We start from the raw sequence: 20,175 nt of genomic DNA, 5'->3' as shown, positions 1-20,175 counted from the left end.
GACTTCATATTCTGTGCTATAGCTAATAGATATGCATTTCCAATAAGCATATGCTTATAGTTAGTGAGTCTATATAAAATTCTCAGTTTTTAATTTCTGAATTTAAAACCTTTTTGTGTTTCTGTGTTTTATTAGAATTTAGTTCTGAAAACAGTTTTGTCTGCCATAGTAAAAATGGTATCTCGTTCTCTGCGTGAAGAAAAGATGATGTCTGCGTTATTAGAGAATAAATTACTTCAGCTGCTATTATTATTACTGCTGTTGTCCTCGGTGGTTTTGTTTTATAGTTTTGCCGGATCATCAGAAAGTGTATTCTCTGAAACAAAATCATTCAAAGCAGTAGTTCATGAAAAAGAGAAAAGAGCAGACAATGTACCTCTTGATCAAGCTGCGAAGCATAATGAAGAATTTAATAATGATTTTCATATTCTAATGATGTTCACGAATGTGGATCAGCGTCCTGTTTTGGAAAAGAAGTTGAAAAACATGCTAGAATCACTCTTTGAACATGCCAAATTTGATGCGGAACAAATTTTACATTTGCATTTTGTATGTGACGATAAAAGCAAGGACATTGCAAAGGAAACAGTGTTCACCCATTCCGATCATCCTGATGTTCATTTGGAAGCACATTTCCATAGTGTCGATAATTTTGCAAAACAAATTTATCCCATTGTAAAAAACATGCAGGAACACTTTGGTAATCACAATTATTTCAAGGATGCAATTTTCTTCCTGTCTATAGCAATGCATAGGATTCTGCCAACAAATATACACAGAATTGTTCAACTTGATTTGGACCTCAAAATAAATGCAAATATCCGTGATCTTTGGAATGAATTTGATTATTTCAGGCATGGAAATCTTTTTGGTCTTGCTCGTGAAAATCAACCTGTATACCGACACACTTTCTGGAAATATCGTAAAGAAAATCCTGGAACGAAGGTTGGAAACCCTCCACCAGATGGCATCACAGGTTTTAACTCTGGTGTAATTCTACTGAATTTAGATTTGATTCGTGATTCCAGATTTTACAATGAATTCTTAGACAACAGCAAAGTGGAGAAATTGGTCAAAAAATATTATTTCAAGGGACATCTTGGCGATCAGGATTTCTTCACTTTGATGAATATTGAGCATCCAGAACTGTTTCATATTCTTGATTGTACTTGGAACCGGCAGCTATGCCAGTGGTGGAAAACACATGGTTATCAGGACATATTTGATCGTTATTTTATGTGTGATGGTGATGTGAAAATATGGCATGCAAATTGTGACACGCCATTCCCTGAATGAGGCATAAAAGCTGTAACTATATGCTTGTATTATCTTATGACTGTCTGTATTCCATCTGTTTAATACTCACTGTCAGTAGCTATTTTCAAGTTATGAAACTTTTTTGAAACAGTCTTCCTGATATAATTGCTTCAAGTCTTTCACCAAGCAGTATTAGCTGACATCTGAGATCGCAAGGCTATGTTTTGTAATTTTTTTACGAAACCTGCATACCGTAACTGCATGCACATTGTCATATCAATATGTAAATAGGTCCCAACTATATCCCAATTTCCAATTCACATTTGCAATTTTTTTGAACTTTCGAAATCGTATTGTTGGTGACATAAACCATGCATGAATTATAGTCGACACTCGACAGCATGTTCATATATCCTCTGTTTTATTTCATGAAATTATTCTGAATCTCCAAATATTTCTAATTCTTAATACATTCCTGATTGACGAATACTATCAATGCCAATAATGCAATATGCAACTTTTGTATAGCCAGAGCTTAGTCATTTCCGGATTTTCTAATTGAAAGATGGGGCACATAACATTAAAGTTTTCACTAGTTTCATCAAAAAATTTTGCAAAGGCAATGATCATGTCACTTGGCATCTGACATTTGCAGAGTACTGAAGATGATTGTTGTTTGTCCCAATTCCACTTTAGTGTGTTTCCGCTTTCTGATCTCATTTCAGTTTTCAATTTCATATGAAATTAATATTTCATTTGAACTGGTGCTGCATGGTCATCAAATATTTATTGTATCAAGTTGCTGCAGTCGTAGGTTGACTGTTCTTGCATGTAGTTTATATATTGTTGTCTCCAATACAATGCTCATGACATGACGATAATTAATACGCTGTATTCTAATGAAGATGTGCTTCTTTTGTATCATTTTGATAATTCTCCTTTGTCATATTAGCCAAATTTTTTTAACTGCCGAGTGCCAACAATTTTTGCCTTTATTACTGAGACCAGTTTCTGTCAAGTATTGCGAATTTGCTGTGACCATTCATATTCATTTCTTCATTCTGCCTTGCACATTTTTAAACGTTATAGAAAGAATTATTGTCACGTGTTCGTTTTTTTTTCATTTGATATAGTTGTAATAGAAGCAATCTTATGGAATGGGCTTTTGGTATCTGATTTTACACCCAAACTTATTTGGTTGAAAATTATTCAGCAAGACTATACAATTATTCTGGAATAATAGTTATTCCCTTATGCTTTATTAAAGCTAATGCTTTCTGATTGAGAAAAAAAACATTGCCACAAGTCATGGAAGTGTGTGTCTGATTAGGTAGTTCATTATGCCTTTGCAGTTACAAAATATCCTCTATTCAGCAAATTGATGATACTGATTGATATTAAGATTTTAATTGCCGAAGGGTCGAATCTTATACTGGTTTTTATTTCTTTGATTTTGAGATAACACATTTTTTTGAACATCGTAATAAATATATCATGTTGTTTAAGCCATCTTTTATTATCTTCTTAGTTTGCTTCAAGGGCAAGTTTATATATATTTTGAATTCCCATAAACATACATCTGTAGCAAATATTCATTTACTTCTATCAAGTGTTTTTACTCATATCATATATTAATCATCTTCATATAATATTTTGTTATTTGCATATAATAAATAAAAAAAATAGATTGTTTGAAATAATGATGGATGGAGATGATAATGAAGAGGAAACATATATTGAACATCTTCGGTCCATGTTTAATCAACTGGATCCAGATAGAAAAGGTGGACTGAGCAAGAATGAACTAAGATCGTTGAGTGAAAAGTGAGAGTTTTGTATTTACTGGCTGTGTAATCAAGTTCTCAACACACGTTGAAGATATTTATTTATGTTCCATTATCATTGCATCGGTTTCTCCCAAGTACCTACTACACTAGCATATTCAGGACCTACTGATTCATGTCCATCCTACTGATCCATGTTCAATTTGTGTATTTTTTAGTTTATATTTTCTAAATCCTCAATGTGCAACTGCAAGTACTTAGGGGGAAATAAAAAGAGCGGTTATTAGTCTATTTTCTGAGTGTATATGTAGGACTGTAGCTCTTTCTCAGTGTTTTTTCCTGTGTGGGGATGGGGGGTGGACACTAATTAGAAGGTCTTATATAAAATCGATACATTGTAACTTATTTTTATGCAGGTTGTCACTCCAGAAAAACCAATCTGATTTGCTGCTTCAGCTTTCGTTTGCAAATGAAGATTGTCAGTCTGATCTTGATACAAGTGATGACAAAGAATGTGTTGATTTTAATAAATTTCAAGAAAGTTTTGTTGCTGTATTATCTGTCACTGCTGATATGCAATCGTCAAACTCCGATCCAGAATGTGAGATTGGTGAGTGGGGAATATGATAGTAAATTTACTCACTGGGGCATTTCATTAATATTAAAGTGTACAGATTTCAGTATAATGCTCTTTTAATAACAGTATAAGATAGTGAACTCAAAATTCATAATTTTTATCTGTATATTTAATTTGACCTTAATATGAAATTGATACAAGTTCAAATACAGTACATTTATAAATTTCTACTTCTCTTCAATCAGCTTGACTTATTTTTAGGATATGATGATATTTCAGTTTCTTCTATATAAATTTTTTTCAACTTGAACTATCAATTTTCTTGATTAAAAAATGTTTATTGTTACCTTTTATTGATAAAATTTTGATCAGATAAAAATTTGTGTAGAATTTTAAATTAGCATACATTTTTGGGACTGTACCAGGCCTTTAGTCATCTTAAATACTCGCATAGTTGTTCCAAGTGTCCAAAAATGCAGTTGCCCAATTTGTGTTCTAAAGCTGTATTTCACTACCATGAGAGTTCACTTTACTTTAAATTGTATCTTTACTGCCAATAATTAGGCCAATCCTTTAATTTGTTTGCCATGTCATTATCTTTATAGTTCTATTTATTTTTTTATTGGTCGTAAAATCAACATGAGGTACTCTTAGCTAATTTGCTATTTGTCAATTTGTTTTTACAAATGTATTTGTTTTCTCTTAATTGTATTCTAATATTTAGCCTCCATTGCTTCTTGTGTATATTTTTATTATTCTAAATGTTTTAGAATCGAAAGTAGAGCCTCGACTTGTTCGTGGAGGCCGATCATATGGTAGAAGATCACAACCTGATATTCCTAATTTTGACATAGATGACAACGAAATCATTCACAAACCTGATATAGGGTCAGTACTGATTCATGGAAGTTGTTTCTTTGTTTGTAAGGTTCATAAAAAGGGTCATTCTGAATGGGTGAATACGAATCTGGATTTGTGATCAAATTGTCCATGACCACCACCTCACTCAGGGTGTAATAAATTGGGCAAGCAATGTGTAACCGAAAGGATTCCATTCCCTCTAAATTATAGAAGCCACTTACTAGCAGTGGCTGCTTGTGCAGAGCTATGTTAAGGGGGAATGGTGTTTAAATATGCTGTATATAAAAGAGAGTGGTATGTTTAATATTTTTTATTGCTGTGAAATCCAAATTATTCTCAAGTCTTGCAAAATAATTTTCAAAAAATTCAAAGTACAATCTAAAATGTCATGGTATCAATGTAAAGGCGCCTGATATAGTTTGATTTTTATGTTTCTATGAATACTAAAATTATCCAATCCAACATGGCTATTTTGAATATAATAGATATTTATGTAATTCTGATTTCTCCATTTGGATTTTCCAGGACAACACAAGACGAGGTTGCCAGTGATTCAGAAGATGTATTCGACAGTGAATTCTATGAATTACCTGAGAGGGGGGATGGTGATAAAATTTATTTTGAAGCTAGTGGGCAATTGCGCAATCCAGCTCTGGATAGACTCAGGCCGAAATCAACTTCCACTGTGCTTAATGATAGTCAGGTATACTAATGATAATTCGACTTGAAAAGGGCTTTGTCAAATTATCAACAATAAACCTCATACCGGTACTTGGAATTCTTATACAGAAGTCATGAACATGTAATGTTTTTGCATTTTCGTTTGAAATGTATGTTGGTTTATGTTGAAGACACATTCCACATTTCTGAAATTTCTAAGCAAAATAATTTTGGCATTTAGTTGTGAAAGTAATGTAAATATTTAAGTGTTCTTCTCACCCCGTTTATTCTTTTTCTATCTAATGACTACAACTTATAATTACTGTGTTTTTATTTTTCAAATTTATTCATTTTTTACTCATTATTTTACTTGTAGGTAAAAAAGAATATATATCCATATTCTATATATAGTTGTTTATTTTCTATTCATTGTCTTGATGGTTGTGCATGTTTTATTAATACTTTATACGTTTTGCTTAATTGTATTTTAATTTTGATGCTTATTTATACAATATTACACCATCAAACTTCGATTCAACTTCGACTGAATTTTTGTTATCCATATTAGCTCAATATTTCATCAACATCATCGATTCTTCTCCAAACTCAACATTTATTCACTGAACTTGATAAAAACGACATCGGACTCATAGACTTTGCTGATCTTCAAGAAATGTGGAAAAGAGAAGGAGTAGCGAACCCACAACATGTTCTGCAAGTATGTTTTGTTTTCAAATGTATAGTACAGTATACTTTACACTACTTCAGTGTTACAATTTTCATGAGATGGTTCTAACAAAGTGATGTTCAAGTAAATTACTTTTCAAACTTTGTTATGAAATGTGTTTTACATTCAATAAATTCTTATTTTACTTAATATAATTTCAATAATTATCGAAAATTAATGTGAGTTATTCTCTTGCATTTCTGATCTGTTGTTATTTATATTTGTCATGTAATTTGTATTTGATGGATATAAAAGTTTTTTATTTTATTAAATTAATCTTGCTAATAGTATTTAACATATTTCATTTAGTGAGAATTAATCAATACATGGAAAGGTATAATGTAGTAGATGGTTTCATATAGTAATGATCTTAAGATCATTATTTATAATTTTAAAGAAAGATACATTTGATAATTCCATTCGGATTTCAATATTATATGATTGGATATATTGAAATTTTTCGTTTTAATGCTCACCCTCACTGTACTGCTGATTTTCCTGGGTGTCTTCACTGATTTAATATATGTGGCGGATAATTATATAGCAGAGGATTGCCAAACTTTTTTCTGTTGCATTGGGTTATGTTACAGCTTCTCAGCAATGGCTTACTTCATCATTCAAATCCATTCTGCCATGCATCTGGAATAACAAACTGGTTAACTATTCCCACATCTGACCTGGACAAGGAACCACATTCATTGTAAATCCTAACTGTTTACAAAATGTCTGTATTTATTTCTAAATCTGGTTAGGATAGGATTTACCTATTTATCCCAAGGAGCGGAAAGCTGATAAAGTGATAAGACAGCTCAAGCATAATTATGGCATACCAGTGATCATATGGCGTACACAGTCTCTCGTCTGGTTATCAGTCAATGTCAGTTAGCCAGACAGATGCATGGACTGATGCAGATGCATGAAGCCCTAATAACCAGTCCTTCCACACATAGTTATCCCTAACAGGATTCGAACTTGTGAATTCATGCAGGGTAATCAGAGGTGCGCTGGCTAGCATATTCCTAACGCTTAGCTGGCTAGCATATTCCTAACGCTTAGCTGGCTAGCATATTCCTAACGCTTAGCCTGATGCGCCTAACCGCCGAGCCTTAGTTTGGTCAAGGCAAGCTAAAATATGCGCAAAACCTAGAGTTCTCAGTAAGAGTAAGTTGAAAATTTATAAAGAAAGTCTCAAAAATTGTCAGTAGCGCTACTGTGTGTCATAACTGTTTTGTCAAACTATTTCACACCTTTCAACTTTCTTTTTGATCCTTTGAATCATTTCATTTTTTTCTTGCAACTAACCTATCTCTTTCCTCCTCTGCATTATTGATTTTATGTAAATAAATAATTCTTCTATGTTATTTATATTGCTAGAAGTAGATTCCTAAGTAGTTGGCATTCTATAAAATGATGAACTGCTATTATTTCAATGTGTTTAAGATGTAGTAGAAAGAGATCTCTTATATTTCATACTAGTAGATTGAATTTTGTAATTCTGGAAGTGAAACATATTACAGTTGGGCCAGCGGTAGTGAATTTTTTTTTCTGTCTTGAATTCTTGTCATTTCGTTTATTTCGTTCAGCTTTTAGATGTCAGCATTGATAGTGACAAGCAAGTAAATGCGATAGATCTAACATCTACGTTGGAGAATGAAGCAGCATCACTACGCCTGTCTACAGTTGATTCTGTGACTCAAGCTGTTCTTGCAACGTATAAATGTCAGTTAGCATATCTCAAGTGAGTTTCATTAGTTGAAGTTGAAGTAGTCTCAATGATTTCGTAAGATTTTTTTCATTACTTAGCCTATATCTCCTTCTATTTTGAATGACACTTTTTTGTATTTTATGTCATATTTGGGTTAAAATTACTTTGTTGCTATTCTTCTTCTGCAATTGACAATTACCGGTATCCAAAATACACTTAAACAATCTGCTTTAAGTTTGTTTTAGGGGAATTGAAAGTTTTGATTGGTATGTTGGAACAATTCCTCATATTTACCACATTTTTGTTTATTAAATGCCCCTTTTTCGAAAAATGTAAATGTAGTCATGTACTGTTCAATAAAAGCATTAATGCTTTTGAATTTCAGTTTAATTTGTTTAAAAATTGTCTACATTGCTTTATGTAGATATAATATTATTAATTTCAGTAGGAGTATAATGTGCTTAGAACATAAACAATAATAAAGATATATTCTTGTGTACTACAGTTTTAAATGTGAACATTCTTTTTGTGCCAAGAAACCTTCCGGCAACATACCAATACATATTATAATGAATAATAACCATTGAACATAAAAAAAATTTGTATCACTCTTTATTGTACTCAACTATTCTCTCACTCTGCTCTCTATTCTCTATTTTCTCTTTTGATTTTATTGTGAAGTAGCGACTTTACAAGTGCTCTTAATGATTTAAATATTGATTTCTATATATTAGTAGGAACAATCTAACTGCACTCGTCCTTTTCTGTGTATTCGCGAGTACGTGTCATTTTTAGGGATATTCTTCTGTGTTTTTTTTCGGATATTCTTTAAGATATGCTTAACTTTCAGATGCTTTACCTAAAATTCAGGCTGTGATTATTATTAAGAGCATTCGTCTTGAATGACAGTACAATGAGTGTATTATTTCCAGATCTTTTATTATCTCGTAACTGTTTTCTATTTGTAAGAGTGGGAATAACACTTTCACCTTTCTCTCACTTTTCTTTTCTTTCTCTCACTTTTTACAGTGGACAGATTGAGCAGCATCAAGTACTGCTCGGAAAAATGAAAGACGATTTAGAGAAATCTGAAATTAGAAATTCCAAACTGATCGACGAAGTGGATGACAGGTATGAGTTGAGAATTCTTCACTACTGTTGCATTCATAGTTTATTCATAAATTAAGGAAGGATAAAATCGGAATTTTTTTATTCAACTTCAGACAACTCAATGTATATCAAGAGTAGATTTTTTTATGTGAGCTAATTGAGTTTTTGAAAATACAGTTAGTATCGCCGTTTTCATAAATGTGCAGTAAGGTTTGTACTAATAGTTCTAAGAACAACAGAACATATCGAAGATGTAATGATAAGCAGTATACTAATATGAAAGTTGGATGAGCGAGATATCAGTGTTTTTAAAGACTTATACCTTGATTCTTTCATCATGATGTATGGTGATAAGATGTAAAGATGAACTTTGAAAGTTCTAAAATCTTCACTTTTTACTTTAATCTATGATAGTTATTGATTTTTTACTTAGTAAATTATTTATGTTTCCATGATTAATAAAACCGTAAAAATACCCAGAAGGACTTGGATTAAATTTGGCTATAATCAGGCTCTGTTGTATTATTCAACAAAACAGAAAATTTGAGATTTAGGTAAATTAGGATTAGAATCTTAATATACGAATTACGAAGATATTTATATAAAGTCATTTTAAACTTGAAACAGTATCTTACGTCTTATAACAAACAGTTCTGTTTTCCTAACTTGTTTATTCTTTAGTGTTTACCCATATCCTAAAATCTAAGGTATGTTTTATACTTTCAAATTTTAATATATAGATATTTGCATGTGGATAAGAATCGAGAAAAATTACTTCATAATCTTGAACAACAGTGGAGCAGAAAGTTACGTCAAGCACAAAGAACATTTGATAACGACCGAGAATTGTTTCAAACTGATGCAATGTTGGAAAGAGATGCATTACAACAGGAAATAGGTAGGCTTGACGCTTTGTAAACTTGATGGCCCATAGGAGCATCTGAGTCATGGCCACCATACTGTTGAATAGGGATTCTTTGATTAGGGTATTCTACAATCAGTTGTTGTATATCAGCGTTTCTCAAACGTTTTTTGCCCCGGACCCCCTGCGCTTTTTATCTCACCTCTCCAAGATTTCCAGACTGGCGCGAGGACAGTCTGCCTGTTTAAATAGCAACGTTTGTCCGCCTGTTTGTCGCCAGTTGGGAGACAAATTCATGACTCAGATGTGACAAAGTACAGCCGAGATCGCTAGGGCGACAAATTTAGTTGCAATTTCGATCCCCGTCCCGCGGAACACTCCGAAGAAGCTCGCGAAACACAGTTTGAGAATCGCTGTTGTACCAGCAGACACCACAATGAACTAGATTGAGTTATAAGATTTCTAATGTTCTATTATTTTTAAGTCGTCATAATATATGATAATATTTTTACGAAGGTTATTAAATCATGGTATTTTACTTAGATTATCACAAAAATCAAGCAAAATTTAAATGATCTTCTCAAAATTGTTTAGTCCATATTTACCTTCATTTGCATATAATTTCTAGATCGACTTATGATTAGAGAAGGAAGTCTGCGTAGTACGATAGATGCATTGCAGATGGACAACGATGCATTGGAACAAGAATCAAAAGATCTTGTTAAAAAATTACAAATGTCTGAAAGCAATTCAGCAAGATTACAAAGAGATTTAGAGAATTTGATTAAAGAAAAGGTTTACATGATTCTTTTTGTTCTTAATTTATTAAAAGATAACACTGGCTCCTGGCTCATTTATTTTTATTTCTTATGGGCGTGAAGGATACCTATGGATGGTTTTTCTAAATTCTTGTTGTTATTGTTGTTCTATGAACTAATGAACTTTTCGATTTTGAATTCTCAGTACTTATAGATGGAATAAGTCGCGACTTTGTATTCCATATCTCATCTATTTGAATTTTGCTCTTTTTTTTTGTTGTGGTTTGTGGGTATGCATAGGTCAGTTATTTTACAACATTTTCAGTTTCTGTTTACAAATAAGAATGATAGTTTTTCTTCATTTTTGACTTATGAATTTTGTGGGGTTGTTGGATCCATAGAATTTTCGACATTTGTTCAATATATATATTGATGATGATATAGAAGACGACTCATTTTGGGTTTTTTATACTCTTCTCCCTATAAAAATGCTAGACCAAGTACTCTTTCCAGCTACCTCCACTTCTTATATAAATATATATACCGGTACTTAAAAGCACACTGAATTAATGAATGTATATATTATTTTTTTCAATGTTCTTCACAGGCGTCTTCTTCACATGACTCATTCAATTCATCTCAGGAAGAAAAATTTGCACTTATCATTAAAGATTATGAAGCACAATGCAGGGTCAGTGTTTTTCTACACATTTATGGTGATTGTCTTGATGCATTATCTATGTGCAATTGCAACTCTGCTCAATAGTCTCTTTTGGTGTATTGTGCTCACAAGTAATATCTTTATTTCATCCGCTCCCCCGTTCCTTGCATTAATTGTTTAGCAATGCTCTTAAGTCACATAAAAAATCCTTCTTAATTCTTGCTACATCACCCTTGCCCGATCTTCCAGCGTAAAAATAGAGGAACGATAAATAGTTAGTCTTGCTATGTGTACTGTTGTAATAAACTAATGAATCCAAGTTTCTAGGGTAAAAAGTAGTTTCCAATGTTTAAACTCTTGGAAAAAAATTTCAAATATTGTTTCATTTTAGTCATTGTCAGATAGAAATGATGAGCTCGTTGCTGAATTGGAAAAAAGTCGAATGGAGTTCTTACAATACATGAGAAAGAAACCTCAGGATGAAAATGACAATGAAAAATCGAGTTCAAGGAAACGCGCAAGAAGACGAGGATCAATAGATTATATTGAAAAACCTGGAATGGATGGGACAGACGAGAGTGATGTAGATGGTATGACTTTATTATTGTATAAGATCGCAGGTTATTGTTGAATTATGTGAATAAAATAAATTGATTTTACAGAATTTTTTGTGTCATTGGATATAAATTTATATCAAATCATACACATAAGTATCTCAAATCGGTGATTTTCAACCTTTTTTAAATCGCGGAACACTTTTGATATCACCAAATTTAGCAAAACACCAAATAATCCTTTTTAGTTGTCTGTTTAAAAATCTATCCACCATAACAAAAGTAATTGACATAACGTTTTTTCCTTGTTGTGATATTGTTGGTAAACTTCCTACTACTACTGGAAATGCTAAATTAAATTTCTGTTATGGTATCATAAAAACTTGAGGATATTCACACAGTTTATTTCCATTATCACGCAACCACGGAAATCGACTTAAAACCAAATGCGTGATCTTTGACTTTTAATTTGTCTTATTTTATATCATAAAATATGGCAATCAGGAAGAAGGAAAACAACAATTTTACGCGTAACACCGGAAGGTCCTTCACAGAACACCACTGTTCAAGGATTAATATTTGGATGTTCTGTTATATTGATGAGTACAATAAAAAAAACTCATTCATATTGATACAGGTGAAGAAATGAGATTAGAACTATGCAACAAAATATCTGATATGGAAAAAACAATTCAAAAACTTGAGGAAGAACGTACAATACTCACAACTAGATTCACTGAAGAAAAGGTGGGATTATTGTTTTGTTTTACCGATATTAATTCTTATAGTTCATTTTTTTCCCTTTGAGCTGATTGGATGTGAGATTTTTTTTCCAACATAATTTGTGTTACTTTTAATTTCATAAGATGCTTATTCGTGCTTTTAACTCGGAACAAGACCCTTTACAAACATCCACTGTTACCTAGCAATATGTAAGGAACTGATATTCCTTGGTAGAACAGGAATCTTTTCGATGCGCCATTGCCTACCCTATTTATTTCTAATTCTACTCTCTTTATTTTTATACTAAATAGAGTCATCTTCAAAGTCAACTTGAATCCGAATACAGGAATAAATTAGAAGAAGAAAAAAAGAAATTAACTTCTTTTGAAGTAATGACTAAATCTGAGAAGAACACAGCTATAAATCAAGCTTTGGCAGATGGAAGAAAACAGAAAGAAGACGTTAGTGAAAATTAAATAAATTATCAGGAAATTTTAATAACGTAAAATGCTGAACTATTATGAAGTCACAAAATGACCTTCATCTTACCCAGGCTTATGTAATGTATTTGTTTCATACGAGTATGTGACAATCTTTCTATTTGAGCATATTATTATGTTGGGCATATTCTTACAGTTAGAGAAGAAGATAACAGAATTACAAAAATCATTGGAAGATGAAGCATTAAAATCAGCTCAATCTATCACCGATTTATGCAGAGAATTTGAAAACGATAAAATGGAAATTCAAAAAAATCATGAAGAATTTGTGAGTCACCTACTGTATTTGTTAGCATTTAAATCACATTTGATTATACATATAGGAAGGTTTGTTATATTCTCCTGAATATAGTTTATATTTGAATTGGATATCAAATGAAATAGGAATATTCGAATTTATCTATGAAGAAGAAAGATGTTATGCTGGGTTAATCGTTTCGCAATCCACACTTCCTTCTGTTAGTATTTCACCGCGGAATGCAACTTTTCATCTTTTTTCCTGATCTCGTATGTAAAAAGTGTATTTTCGATATGGTGATAAAATAAACTACTGATTACTGATAACTATGCCAGGCTGTGTATGGTAATAGATATCGAGCTAAATGTCTGAAATGCTTGGATTTGATAGTGAAAGGTCGTTAACAACCAATGCTTGCATGTATCACTCTTTGGGTATGACAGTACAGTGATCCTCTCAAGCAAAGTCACCACACACAAAATTTACCTGCAAATCTACACAGGGTAATCAGCAGGCCGTTGGCAAGCTTGTTATTGACACTTTGTATGGTGTGTAAACTGTCAATCTTGATTTTTACTAGTTACTACTACTAGTTTTTACTAGTTGGCTGGTTACTTAGTTTTAATACCTGAGTTTGAATTTAAACACTGAAACGTATATTCTAGACCCATGAACTACAAGATGAAGTATCAGATCTTCAACAACAATTGGAAAAAGAAATTGAAGCTCATGAAATGACTTCACAGCAGTTAAAAAATGAAAGAAATCAACATAAATCTTCAATGCAAGCTCACTCAGAAGCTGTTAAATCTTTAGAAAGGTAACTGCCATTTCAACTCGGGGAACTAGTGTAAGGGAAAATTGTCAAGTTATTCTTAACAATGGGATTTTGATTACTACAGTAAATAAACCCACCTCTCGAATCATAATTCAAGTTTCTTTCAAGTGGCAAATGCCAGAATATTGCATGTCTAATACCTCTTTTCGGACCAAATACTAAATATTGGTATGAGCAATTGGATGGGGAATGCAAGGACACACACTTTCATTCAGACATGAAACACACTCGCATAGCAGTAAACTCTTAATTGATTACTAAAAGGACAGATAATACTGAAAACTTCATAAAATAACACTGGTGGAATTGGCGTTTTTGAGTCAACCACTGGATTGCCAAGGGTTTATTTGATAACAATAATTATCTTAATAATAAACAATATATATTCCTAGGCAGAATATGTATAATGTTTTATACAAAATTTATATATTACTTGCAAATTGGGATTATTCACATCTGGACAGATATTTTCATATGTATTCTGGGGAGAAAAGGGGAATAATAAGATGACGTAATCATCGTGACTACATCCTATTGCCAAGTTACTTCTCAGATAGGACATGGCAAGAAAAACCAAAACGTTAATTCCTATAGTTTCCAATTTGTCACTATAGTTTTTAACCATTCATTTGATTCCTTAAATACAGTAATGCAAAAAGGAATAATTCTGATGAAAAAGAAGAAATTAAGCAATTAAAATCTCGGCTGAATAAACTTGCAGAAGAAAATGAAAAATTAGAAAAAGACAAACAAACTATGCAGACTAATCATGATATGGCTGTAGAAATGATAAAAACAGAAATGCAAACAAAAATTGAAGATATGATTGCTGATAAACAGAAACAGGTATGTATTTTTACATACATTAAACAAAATATATGCTCATTCCACAAAAATTAAGTTTTATATAAGCCTTCAGTAGGTCATCGATTGTCTTCTTAATGCATGACGAAATACAACATAATCGATCAATTATTTTAATCTTTATTGTGCCAGAGCATATTTTGAAAGCAAAATTGTATTTGGTCTCAGCGGTTGGCACATCATGCTAAGCCCTAGGAACACGCTTGCCATTGCACCTCTGATTCCCATGCAGGGGTTTGTAGGTGCGAATTATGTTTGGGAGGATTGCCGGGCATCTCGCCATCAAGGTGGTTCAAGTGACCGCCATCATGCTCGTGTGTCTGAAATGAATTACTGATTAACTATTCCCATATCGAAGATGAACTGGTAATTGCTTGGCCATATGAATAAGTCATCATATCGCCTTCCCTCTCCACGAGATAGATATGAAAATCCTATCCTATGGGAGAACTCAACATAGAATTATATAAAAATGACACTCAGCAGGCATTAGAAATTGCAAAAACGAAAATTGGGAATTGTGCAATAGATATCTTAACCCTCTGGAATTATCAATTTGACTGAGTAAAGTATATGGATTATCATGAGTCTCAATTACCTTGAATTTCAGCAATTTTCAGGCTTATTTTTTAATTCCGACCATTTTCTTGTTATAATAGGAACGATCATCACTGTGTAATGAACTAGATCGTATGCACGAAAATGTCGCCGATGAAAGAAAACTAATGCAAGAACGAATTAATAACCTGAAAGAAGCATTTGATGCTGAAGCAGACGAATTACGAACGCTAGTTGAATTAGAAAAATGTGAATTAAGGAAAGCTCTTGCGTAAGTGGAAAACTGGATGTCCAGTTCAACTTTCAACTTATTTTTGTTGTATGCAATATATGTAATGTTTAACTTAAAATTGAAAATGTGAAAAGAATGGAAAAATTAGGTAATTGCCATAAGAATATACACAAAAATAAATGCCGGATATAGTTGTGATGATGAATATTTTTCAATTTATTTCTAATTTTTCAACTTTTCAATTTAATAGCCATGAATTGGAAAATTAAATTTCAAATATTTTCTTATTTTATACCTAATTTTTGAACTTTTCAAAATGATAAGCCATGAATTGGAGTTATTTGTTGCTACATGGCAGACAGAACATTACAGGACAATGAAAGTTATTGAATATTGAATTTACATGAGAATCACGGAATTTGCATTTATTTTTAGAGAAGAGAGTGCAGCCCTAAAAAAGAAATTAGCAGATGAACATAAAAAAGCAGCTGAAAAGAAAAAACGTCTGTTGGAAGAGGAAGAGAGAGGGGAACGTGAATCACAGATTAATCATTTGGAAGAAATAATTAAAAATCTACGAGTACCTAGTTTTTTAATTTGTATTATAAGCAAAATGTTTTTATAGTGTGAACAGACGATACACGAAACAAATCAAATATTTTAATGGATTCAAAATTAATTATAGTCAATATTTCATATTATTAATTTTAAAAATACTTTTTTTTACTTTTTGTGGCACATATTTCCTATCATGATTATGTTGCTTAACTGGATAAGTCATCATGTTCAATATTTCAATGATTCATTAAATTGACGAATTGACTATTTTTTGTTCAGGAGGCAAAAATTGATCTTGAAGAGCAGTTACGGCATTCCATAGAAGAAAAAAGAGATATAGAGAAGGAAAATACGAATCTAAAATTCGAAAAAGAAACCTCATCAAAAACTTCTCAACTTGAACATGTTCTTGAAGAGAAAGATAGGCTAAATGAAATATTACAATCACAGGTAATGAGTGAGAAAACTCAAACCATTTGTATAATATGGACGCTGACTTTCTGGATTCGCAAAAATCTTCACTCTGTCTCCCAACTAAATTATTCGGATAGCAAATTTTGATAACAAAAACTTTGACTATGCAACCTTCATTCTATTGAGAGCTCTTAATCAACTTGATCTTTCCTCTAGTTTTTGTGAAAAAATTTAAATTTGATTCTTGCCATTCAAAAGGGAGCTCCTGAAGTATATGGTGCACAACCTGAACATGATGTGTGTACCAGGTTAGGGTTCAGGTTGTGCGCCATCTTGGTGCATATACTTCAGGAGCACCAACTTTTAAAATCGAGTTTCAATGTGTGACTTTATATCAATGCTGGTAAACCAAAGTATCTCATGTCACATCTTTCAGAAATGGACTCTTTGAGATTTTTTGTCATTCTGGACCATGGGCCATCTTTTGGTCTGAGTTTCAAAGCTATAAGTTGGGTAAAAACTATAAACTGGGTACCCTTCTTTTATTTTTGCAGGACAGAGTCATCTGTAGAATAAATTTCACCCAACGTTCATCAGCAGTACTTTTTTAATACATCTGTAATAGTAACAGTCCCATATTTCTAAACTTGGTCAACACTATGGTATTTTAGAATTAATGTTTCGGTTATTGCACGACCATGAACCAGTTTCTTTCGGAATCCCGACTTGATTAGTTTTTATTGGCATATTCCACTTTTATGTTATTGACTACAAATTATTGTGCATCAAAATATTAAGTAGTATAACATTTCGCTCATATATAACTATTCTTATGTAATATAAATTGCAATAACATTATGTTTCTACATTTGCTAGATCTCGGAGCTTAGATTGAAACACCATGAGGTGTCACAAGAACTTCTGCAAGTTAAAACACAATATGATGCTAAAAATGCTGAGATTGGTCAAGTTGTAAAAGAAAAACAACAATATGCGGGCAAGGTATGTATGCATTCCATCACATTTTTAGGTACAGTAAATGAATGTACCAGTATTAGGAAAGACTCCAGTTTTGTGTTCTCACCCTAGCATCATGCCATTACTAAAAAAAAACTGGCTGTCAGTTGTGAGGTGCATATGTCTGATATAGGATTTATATCTCTTATTAATCATAATGTTTTTGTTTAGATTATGGAACTGGAAAATGAAAAGTCGTCAATGCAGTTGCAAAATGCAAGACTGTTTTCTAAAAATATTGAGTTGGGGAAAAGTGAAGCAGAAATTAAATCAGAAGAAAATGAAAAGGTAAATTCAAACAAGATTTCAATCTGCATATTGTTGTTGAGGCAACAAAAATAAGAAAAATGTGAAGGGAAATTCAGTTGTAGAAATCGCCTTATTTGTGTTCTAACAGCATTGATGGTTATTACCAGACAAAGCAAAATTAAAATATGTATATGGCTTTTCATTTTGAAGACAAGGGCTGCATAATCTAAGTTTGGGGTGTTTTCATTGGAGTTAGGGCTGGATTTGTCTTTTTGACTCCCCTAAGTTGGAATTTTCTATGGCTATAACTCAAAATTTACTACAGAAACTCAGAAAAATTAGGTTGATTCAGCTTCTTGACAGTCTTAAAGAAGACCTGCATATGCCAACATATTTGATATCGAAAATTTGATTTGAGTTAGAGCTGGATCCAGTGTCTGAATTTCCATCACTGTTTTTTTGTAATTATCGAATTAACATATACAATTATTTATGAATTAGAAAATGTCTCAATTGAGAGATCAGCTATCTGAGCGAGAAGAAATTTGTTCTCAATTACAAGAAAAATTAAAGAAATTTCAATCTTTGGATGATTCACCAAAATTGTTATCGAAAGAAGATCCGCAAACTAGGTTTGAACATGCTCGACACCAACTTATACAACAAATGAATAAAACTAAAGAAATGGTGAGTTATAATGTTAATAGCATGAAGGATAGGATAAGATTTCATATATATTCAAAAGAAAGGGAAGCCAACCAAATGCATTCGTATTATGGCAAACTACACTTATAATAAGTTCATGCATTGGATGAAATAATAAGTTAATTTTTTTCAATGAAACCAATGAAAGCGAATTCGCAATCTTCTCTTAAATGTCAACCCCTTGACAGATTGAACGGTTCTACTCAGGGTAGTCAGTGAGCGTACAATTATAAATATGTTTGTAATCCTGAGCACTATGAATAAATGTCGAGCTCTAGATGTTACATTTTTCTTTATTAATTTTAATTCATTCTCACCCACTTCGTAAAACCCAATTGACAAAAGGGGAAATGGTGCACATTGGGGGCTCAATTTCGTTTACATAAAAATTCATATGATTTCCCACAATTATGGATCATTAATTTCCTAGAACACTTATTTGGAAATAAAGATAAATTCATAATTACATTCTTCACTACAGTATTCAAAACTTGCCAGAAGTGAGTCACTCGTTAAAGACTTGTATTGTGAAAATGCAGAATTGATGCGTGCATTACAGTTGACAGAAGAAAGATATAAATCATCAGAACGTAAAGTAATTGTCGAAAATGAAAAAAACGTTGCTCTCACATCTTTGTTACATAAAATATGTCCAGAAGCTGTATGACAAGGAGCATTTGTAGACATATTTTCTTCGAGCGTATCAGGGATCAAAGTAAAATGCACTTTCTATTCATATTATTTCCATTTTTTAAATCGTGAATTAATTCAACATTTTTTTACCCACTTAACAATGAACAACATTACCGAATGATCAGTTAGTGAATTGTTTTTAAATCTTAAAATCAGTAAAATGCCTATATTTTTCTATTTCTATGTGATCAATGAAATGTTTCGAGTGAGTGCCTGTATCATGTATGTTTGTATGAAATTATCTACTTTTTGCTAGCTATTTTTGAGGCTGCTCTTTTTATTGAGCAGTGTATGAGCATTATTGTTAGTTTTGAGCTTTGGATATCAAATGGTTGAAAACCAATGAGAGTGCTAATTGCTGCTTTCTCATTATGTGAAACTTAAGTGCTATATGATCAAATTAACATTTTTTTCTACTACATACCACTGTGTATTGGGTTGTCTACTGTTAAAAGAATTTCCAAATTCTACCAGAAATTTTATTACCAAAAGAACCGAAATGGTTACAAATATCATTCTATCGAGAACAATTAATGTTAAAGTTGTGTCTATTATCGTCGACAAATTATCAGTTTCTTACTCATGCCAAATATTTACTTAAATCCAAGTCAAAAATGTTCTTTCAATGCTCAACATTTAGTTGTTTTTATTTAGCTGACTATTAAGCTGATATTCTTTATTTTACCAGTATTTTTATGTTCCAGTTTTACTTGAGTAGCTATTCCTATTTTATCAATAAAGCAGTTTTTCATGAATACTTCTTATTCATTTTCATTTAGCAGAACAAACAAGAGATTGTTATCACAAAGAATAGAGTAAATAAGTTCCGTGCATAATGCGGCCAATAAGTCGTTCATGTCAGTACAATATGACTACGAAAAAATACGGTCGCTGCGAAGAAACCGAAGATTCGATTTCCGCATGTCAGAATAGTAGCAGCACGTTTTGAACTGGACATATATAATACCAAACATAGCGTATATTCCGGTAATTTCATGAAAAATATATAGTATCATAGTCAAACGTGGTTTTGTATTTATTTAAACTTAATTTACCACAATTATCTTATC

General features: G+C 32.1%; 2 protein-coding genes across 3 annotated transcripts; both read left to right on the top strand.

Annotated features, from left to right (window-relative positions):
- Positions 1-99: 99 nt before the first annotated feature.
- On the top strand, positions 100-2,904 carry LOC120326789 (xyloside xylosyltransferase 1-like). The gene has a single exon (XM_039393137.2). It carries the CDS (start codon positions 175-177, stop codon positions 1,294-1,296), a length of 1,122 nt encoding a protein of 373 aa, XP_039249071.2. The 5' UTR covers positions 100-174; the 3' UTR covers positions 1,297-2,904.
- LOC120326767 (uncharacterized) lies at positions 2,839-19,860 on the top strand. 2 transcript variants are annotated; one of them, XM_039393110.2, is made up of 23 exons: positions 2,839-3,081; positions 3,458-3,651; positions 4,389-4,506; positions 5,005-5,182; positions 5,708-5,857; positions 7,450-7,604; positions 8,601-8,702; positions 9,422-9,579; positions 10,172-10,338; positions 10,909-10,992; positions 11,354-11,552; positions 12,154-12,263; positions 12,551-12,700; positions 12,876-13,007; positions 13,643-13,797; positions 14,463-14,661; positions 15,339-15,508; positions 15,905-16,049; positions 16,307-16,477; positions 17,318-17,443; positions 17,630-17,746; positions 18,209-18,394; positions 18,894-19,860. In XM_039393110.2, the coding sequence occupies exons 1-23, from the start codon at positions 2,957-2,959 to the stop codon at positions 19,077-19,079; spliced, it is 3,477 nt and encodes a 1,158-aa protein (XP_039249044.2). In that variant the 5' UTR covers positions 2,839-2,956; the 3' UTR covers positions 19,080-19,860. The 2 variants fall into 2 exon arrangements, with proteins under 2 accessions (XP_039249044.2, XP_077967536.1); XM_078111410.1 differs by lacking the exon at positions 18,894-19,860 and adding an exon at positions 18,453-18,542.
- The last annotated feature ends 315 nt before the right edge of the window (positions 19,861-20,175 follow it).

This window comes from Styela clava, chromosome 4, assembly GCF_964204865.1.
Source record: "Styela clava chromosome 4, kaStyClav1.hap1.2, whole genome shotgun sequence".
NCBI lineage: Eukaryota > Metazoa > Chordata > Ascidiacea > Stolidobranchia > Styelidae > Styela > Styela clava.
The sequence above is the reverse complement of the archived record's forward strand: the minus strand, read 5'-3'. Positions and strand labels throughout refer to the sequence as shown.